At 37.7% G+C, this 8,046-nt stretch overlaps 1 protein-coding gene across 10 annotated transcripts in view; it reads left to right on the forward strand.

Moving 5' to 3' along the window:
• The window catches only part of COP1 (COP1 E3 ubiquitin ligase), a 263,125-nt gene extending 261,367 nt beyond the window's left edge, over nt 1–1,758 (forward strand). For all 10 annotated transcript variants that reach the window (XM_009240673.4, XM_024232782.3, XM_024232783.2 and 7 more), the window contains one exon: nt 1,413–1,758. In XM_009240673.4, coding sequence (XP_009238948.1) covers nt 1,413–1,430 — 18 coding nt within the window. In that variant the 3' untranslated portion in view covers nt 1,431–1,758. The remainder of the gene's footprint in view (nt 1–1,412) is intronic.
• Nucleotides 1,759–8,046: the final 6,288 nt, after the last annotated feature.

An 8,046-nucleotide genomic window follows, 5' to 3' on the forward strand; every position in this document is an offset into this window, starting at 1 on the left:
AGATAAGCAGTGAACTTGTTAAACAAAACACCGTTTTGGTGGAGTACATGTTTCTGAGAGTACCTGTTTTTTCCACATATTCTCTGCTGATTTGGTAGAAATATTGAAAGTTTTTTAATGTAACATGTGTGTGTTTCTCCTGCCACTTAGCATTAATTTTGCCATAGCTTCCTTAGACTCATCATAAGTGGAGAATGATACATCAGCCAAGGCAGCAAATCCTAGCCTAAACATTATTCTACAGAGGTGAAATGAGCAAACTTAACGCAGAAGAACTACACTAATTTACATGGTAGTCTCTTTTTTTAGGCAGCCAGTTTCTCTATTTGAAAAGCCTCTTTAGAGAACCACTGAGAGCTTAAATGAAAACAAGGTTTTTTAACTGATCAGTGTTTATTATGTTCTGGAAGCCTCAAGCAAGATGGTAGAAGGTCTTGGAATATCGGATTTCAGTGGCTTTCTATAGTCTCTCAGTCTCTCTCTTACTCTCATGTCAAGTCATGAATTGAAAAGGTACACCTTACTCTTCAACAAGTTTATCCTTTGCACCAGTTGGGATTGCCAACATACCTACAAGAGCTCAAAACTACATAGGTTCTCATAGGATCCCACTGACAAATGAAAGATTTTGTTCAGCATCATTGACCTCTTATGTTAAGTAGCCTAGTTACCTAATATAAAGACAAAAGCATTATGGAAGCACATATGTTAGTCAAGCCTTAGCCGAGCAGCAGGGGAAAGATTGCAAGTTTAAATGTTTGCTACTTAGTGAGTGTTGTAGTGTCCATCTAATGTAATTCTTTTTGACAGTGTCTCATAACTGTCCTCCTGTTCTGTGATCTTTCTTAGCCATTTGCTTCCTCTTAGTTTTAGCAGTATCACAACTGACTTTTTATGACAGTATACTACTTTAATTCTAAAAATACAAAGTATCTGGACACTAGATGATTGGCTAGAAATGGATGAAGCAGCAGGAAAGGGCAAGACTTTAGGTCCTGTAACCTTGATCATTATAAACAGTGTTTATTGATGGAAGAAGAAAACAGATTAAAATCCTAAACAAGCATACTTAAAACTTTCATAAGAATGTGGAAAGATTCCAACATGTATTCCGAAAGTGTTGTATTTGTGCTATGCATTAGCCAATTTATTTTTCCATGTGTTTTATGTAGTTTACCTTGAAGGCTCCCAAGTTAACTGTGGAGATAGCTAATCTGAAAGAGTTCATGCAGCTGTTAAGCTGCAGGTCAAAAAGGATTAATGTCCAATCCATTCAAATTCTTTGGCATTTTCCCAGTTGGGAAACGTTCTTTAAATTTGCTCTTCTATTGGTAAATATAGTAAAGAGTCATTAAATTTCTTTTATATTTTAAATGATTTTATTAAATGGATCCTTTCTTCCCCCCAATTAGGTGCTAGAATTGGTATGAAGGGTTAACTCAAGTCAAATTGTACTTGATCCTGCTGAAATACATCTGCAGCTGACAATGAGAGAAGAAACAGAAAATGTCATGTGATGTCTCTCCCCAAAGTCATCATGGGTTTTGGATTTGTTTTGAATATTTTTTTCTTTTTTTCTTTTCCCTCCTTTATGACCTTTGGGACATTGGGAATACCCAGCCAACTCTCCACCATCAATGTAACTCCATGGACATTGCTGCTCTTGGTGGTGTGGTTATCTAATTTTTGTGATAGGGAAACAAATTCTTTTGAATAAAAATAAATAACAAAAAAATAATAAAAGTTTATTGAGCCACGGCTGAGCTTGGAAAGTTTTTGTCAAATGCAGCAAGAGATAACTCTTTTTAAGAAGTAGCATATGTGAACTATAACGTAACAGTGAATAATTTGTAAAGTTCATATTTCCCAACCTCTTTGGGAATTACGCATATCAATGTAAACCAAATATAAAATACATAGATTTCTGCCAGTGAATTTACTGTTTACAGTAGATAGATTACTTTATAAAATTCTTTCTTCATTCTCTGACCAGATTTATATCATCAGCAAGTACCATGTTGTCCAGTCTCTCTGAATCTGGCTAAGATCTAAAATTTTGATCTATTGAGACCACATTTAAACAGAAGGAGAATGTTAGTCTCTGACAGCTAGCTCTGTCTTTGCCTTTGAAATGTTACATAAACATACCATAAGCCCTAAATGTATACCAAACCAACTAGTCCTTTGCTTTTAGTACCATCCTAGGCTGAGTAATGTCTTGGAGCAGGAGTCAGCAAACTTTTTCTGTAAAGGGCCGGATATATTTTAGGTTTTGCAAGTTATATGGTCAGTGTCACAACTATTCCGTTCGGCCAGTATAGCAGGAAAGCAGCCACAGACATATGTGAACAAATGCGCATGGCCGGGAAGTAGGCAGAGGGTCAGATTTGGCCCACAGACTATAGTTCAACAGCCCTTAACTTAGAGGAAAAGGATTTAAAGCCCTGTTATCCAAATTTCTAAGCCATATGGTCACTTAGATTATCTAGTTGGTTTTTATAAATTATTTTCAAATTGTAAAAGGAAAGAAGACCAGCAAGTCAAGCAAAAGTAAAGGGTTGTTTTAAAAGTTATAAACAAGGCCAGGCGCGGTGGCTCACGCCTATAATACCAGCACTTTGGGAGGCCGAGGCAGGCAGATCACGAGGTCAGGAGATCGAGACCATCCTGGCTAACACAGTGAAACCCTGTCTTTACTAAAAATACAAAAAAAAAAAGTTAGCCAGGCATGGTGGCGGCGCCTGTAGTACCAGCTACTCAGGAGGGTGAGGCAGGAGAATGGCGTGAACCTGGGAGGCAGAGCTTGCAGTGAGCTGAGATAATGCCACTGCACTCCAGCCTGGGCAATAGAGCAAGACTCTGTCTCAAAAAAAAAAAAAGGGTTATAAACAGACTTATACACCACACATTTTATAAAAATAAACACTTGGAGAATAATAATAATATAATAATAAACACTTGGTTGAATAAAGATAATGCACGATGAAGGTAATCAGAATATCCCAATGTATTCTTCCACTCAAGGTTACTGAAACCTGTTACAGGTTCACATCTTCTTATCTGAAACACTTGGGGCCAAATGTATCATAGAACTTAGAAATTTTCAAGTATGGCCGGGCAGGGTGGCTCATGCTTGTTAATCCCAGTGCTTTGGGAGGCCAAGGCAGGTGGATCACTTGAGGTCAGGAGTTTGAGACGAGCCTGGCCAACATAGTGAAACCCCATCTCTACTAAAAATACAAAAATTAGCCAGGCATGGTGGCGGGCGCCTGTAATCCCAGCTACTTGGGAGGCTGAGATGGGAGAATCACTTGAGCCCAGGAAGCAGAGGTTTCAGTGAACCAAGATTGCACCCCTGTACTCCAGCCTGGGCAACAAAGACTACACAAGTATTAGAAAACTAATAGAGTATATATACTGAATATTATGTAACAACCTCTAACAGAGTCTAGAGTAGTAGTCCCTAATCAAACACATTAATACTTCTGTAGCAGAATGCATAAATGTTCACATTACATGGGGTTAATTAGCAGCCAAAAACAGTTTTGTATCAGTGTAAGGTCTGGTTTTACCACCAAACCAGTCCCTCAAAGTCAGGTGAATTTTTTTTTTTTTAGTTTTTTTCATTTTCAGATCAAGAGCAGCGTGTCTTGGTTCCGTGAGTTAAGACCTGACAGACTTTTAGACTCAATTCTGAGAGGAAAAGCTGGTATCATTCAAAAATTACAGGTCACCAACCAGAACAGTATTAGTTGAACATTGTTTCCAAGATTAATAAAGGACCTTTTGCAAAGATGTAGAAAGAATATTCAAATGTAGAAAATGCTCTAAATACGAAGCAGAGAGTTAATGCCTCCTGAATGCATTTAAGTAGAAGCATATTATTGTGCTTCTTTTATTTGGTCTCACTTTTTTAATGTTTATTTCAAACTGTCTACACTGTGGGGCCATTTAATTTCTGTATGTTTGTAGAATACAATAAGGTACATTTAGTTATCAAAGGAATTTCATTTTTAATTAAAGAAGGCAGTGCTTAAGTTTTTTTCTAATTTTTTCTTGTAAATAGCATTTTTAAATTTGAGATCATCTGTGAGATGTCAAGATCAAACTAATAGTACTGTTCCTTGCAAAAATAACATACTATTAAATAACTTAAAGGTAATATACATTTTATCACCAAAAAACTCCTCACTCAACAGTATGGCTTGTCAAAATGTTCCAATTTAATCTTTACTTAAGTGAACTTGTAGGGGTTTCTCAGACATTAAGATGGAACACTTTTTTCTTTTTTAAATAGAGATGGGGTCTCTCTCTGTTGCCTGGGTTGGTCTTGAACTCCTGTCCTCAAGCAGTCCTCCTGCCTCAGCCTCCCAAAGTGGTGGGATTACAGATGCAAACCACCATGCCAGCCCAAGCTTGAAGAATTTTTTTTGAGACAGGTTCTTGCACTGTCACCTGGGCTGCAGTGCAGTGGTACAGTCATAGCTCCCTGCTCATAAACTCCTTGGGGCTCAAGCAGTCCTCCTGCCTTACCCTTCCAAGTACCTGAGACCACAATTTATTTTTGTAGAGACAGGGTCTCGCTATGTTGCCTATGCTGGTCTGCAACTCCTTGGCCTCTGTAAGTACTGTACTTGCACCCAGCCAAGATTGGAGAATTTTATAGAGTTCTTATAAGAAGACTGAACTATTAAATATCAAAAAAACTTATGGGACTGTGCTACAACTTCAGAAAGATTAGCCTGAACAATGAAGAGAGAAGTATAGGCTGAATTGAAAGAAGTGGAGGAGCCCAGTACAATGAGCCTTCTAGAACATAACTGAGAATTTGAATTTGGTCATAAAAGCATTAAAGGGAGGACCTAAAGGGGATGGCATAATCTGATTTATGGTGAATGGATAGATGGGGGCAAGAGTGCAGTTAGGAAGGTGATCAGTCAAGAGTTTATGGGGACTTGGAGTAAGGTTGCAGCATTATCCAACCTAAAAGCTTGTTTCAGCTATAGAGTTCACCACAATCTTAATTCTTAATCTTGGAAGATTCTTAATTTTTAAAGTCATTGTCTTATAAGTTGTGAACAACAAAGAATGTAACTCAGCAAATTTATTTCTTCGGTGGTTATACAATCTTCAGCCAGCAGTAAGTCACTTGGGAAACTTATGACCAAAATGTTCATGAGCTATTTGGGGGGACCAGTTCTCTAAGTCAGCAGACCTAGAAACTCTCCAGCCCTGGTCCTAAATATAAGAGTAATTAGTCATTGCCTTTAATACAATTATGCAGATAAAACTGGGATTATTAGAAGTCTGCATACTTATAAATGAAACATTAGGAGGTGCTACCTTAGATCTTGAGCCTATTATGTTACATGGCTAACATTAAAACTTTACCAACAGTAGAAATTTATTGTTCCTCCCAGAGCAGTTAGCTAACAAATCCACATGTGACTTCTGGTTAATGTGTTAGGCACTTCTGGACTGTTGGACTGAAGAAAAAATCATAGTGATAATTCTAGACATATTTGTTGAGCTCCCCCTTTGTGCAGGGAACTATGTACTATGTACTAAGAATAGATATAAATAAGATTTGATCCCTACCCTCAAGAAGCTTATTGTTCAGTGGGAGAAGCAGATAAGTATACTGGGTGTAAGTACCATGATACACAAAATCTTTAGGTATATGCAGGAAAAACAGAGTAGTGGGAGATTAAGGACTAGTAGAGGCAGTTTTCAGGATTTTTTTTTGTGAGAATTAAGCTATAAGAGGCAGAGGAACATCTAAGCCCATTGGAAGCAAATTTTTAAAGTATGAGTAGCTCCCATGGCCAAAACTGGAAAAATTTGAACAACAAAATAAAGTAACATGGAATTATAACCCAAAGTATAAAATAAATATGTGAATCCATGTTGATATAAACAAATGATTGAATAAATATATAGAGAAGAGACAAATTTTCCATGAAGAATTCCAAATAATTTATGTAGGTAAATCAAAGAGATGGAGCATAACATTCCACTCCACTATGGTCTCTGCTTATTGACTTCCCTCCCAAAGAGTACAATATGGAAGAGGAGAAAAAAAGAGTCAATTTAAAATTGAGAAGCCTTACAAAGACTACCTTGGCCAGGTGATCAAGGTCAACATCCAAAGTGGTAAGTCATGTTGATAGTATATACTCTTGATAAGATGCAATGAAAATGGCATTTTAACTCTGATCTTTCTTCCAAAAATAACCACATAACCCCAGCCTGAGAAAAACACCAGATGAATCCCTGTTGAGAGACAACCTACTATAGCAGGGGTCTCCATCCCCCAGGCTGCAGACTGGTACCAGTCCGTGGCCTTTTAGGAACCAGGCCGAACAGCAGGAGGTGAGTGGTGGGTAAGTGAGCATCACTGCCTGAGCTCTGCCGCCTGTCAGATCAGTGGCGGCGTTAGATTCTCATAGGAGCATGGTCCCTATTGTGAACTGCACATGCAAGGGATCTAGGTTGCATACTTTTTATAAGTATCTAATGCCTGATGAACTGACACGGAAGGAACAGTTTCATTCCCAAACCACCACCCCGCCTCTGATTGTTTCAGCTAATAGAGTTCTCCACGTTAATCTTGGAAGATTCTTAATTTTTAAAGTCATTATTGAGTTTCCATAGACGTCTGGTCTATGGAAAAATTGTCTTCCACGAAACTGGTCCCTGGTGCTAAAAAGGTTGGGGACCACTATACTATAGTACCTGATACTAAATACCACAAATTAGTACTTCAATACCTGATCAGTGCTCAAAACTGTCAAAAGTCATCAGAAACAAAGTCTGGGCATCTGTCATAGCCATGAAGAGCCTAAGGAGACTTTACTGTGCTATAACTGGATGAGATTTTAAAGCAGAAAAAGACATTACATAAAAACAAATCTGAATAAAGTATGGACTTGATATTGTATCCACATTGGTTCATTGATTGTAACACACATACCATACCAACATAAGATGTTAACAGAAGAAGTGGAGTGTGAAGTATATGGGAACTCTTCTACCTTTGCAATGTTTCTGTACATCTAAACCTTGTTCCAAAATTAAAAGTTTATCAAAAATTTTTTAAATTTTAAAGTATGAGGATTATTATACTCAAAGTGGAAGACAAAGTAATGGGAGTGAAAGCTGGAGAAGTATAGATTGTAAATCAGTGATCTGTTCCAGTTGTCAGCTTAAAATAGAGACAAAGAATAGGGAGTTTAGAGATTTACATTTCAATCCCAACTTTGTCATTAAGAAATTGTGTCGTTTTGAAGAAGATGGTAAACCACTTCACTCCATATTTATCTCTAAGATTATGCTGTACAAAGTCCATAGTCATTCTTTGTGATTTAGTCTCAGATATCTGAGTGCTGGTAGTTACTTATTTCTTCTTTTTCCCAGAGATCATTACAGCTTCTCAATATGAGAGTCAAGAACTTTTTCCATTCATGTATGATTTTAATTTGTTACTCCAAAGAACAAATCACAAATTTGTTCAGTTTTAGAGTCAAACTTCCTAGTGCCTAAATTCTGAAAGAGGTCTTAGGCTGGAAGTGGGTAGAATTTCTCATGAATTTTAAGTTCAAGTTCCTGAACATGGTAGCAGTTCACATTAATTATTGTGTGAAATAATCACCTTTGGTAAACAGCTGAAAGAATTTTTTTTTTTTTTTTTTTTTTTTTTTTGAGACAGAGTCTTACTCTGTTGCCCAGGCTGGAGTGCAGTGGTGCAGTTACAGCCCACTGCAGCCTCAACCTCCCTTGCTCAAGCAATCTTCCCTTCATAGCCTCCTGAGTAGCTGGGACTACTGGCACACACCATCATGCCCAGCTAATTCTTTTAATTTTTTATGGAGATGAGCTCTCCCTATATTGCCCAGGCTGGTCTCAAACTCCTCCCACCTTGGCCTCCCAAAGTGTTGGGATTACAGGCATGAACCACCACACCTGGCCCTGAAAGAATGATTTATCCTAGAAAATTGTTGGTGTGAGCTTCATTGGAAAAGCAGCTTAATAATTCAGTTCACTCTC

The sequence above is a fragment of the Pongo abelii genome, chromosome 1, assembly GCF_028885655.2.
Source record: "Pongo abelii isolate AG06213 chromosome 1, NHGRI_mPonAbe1-v2.0_pri, whole genome shotgun sequence".
NCBI classification, from domain to species: Eukaryota; Metazoa; Chordata; class Mammalia; order Primates; family Hominidae; genus Pongo; species Pongo abelii.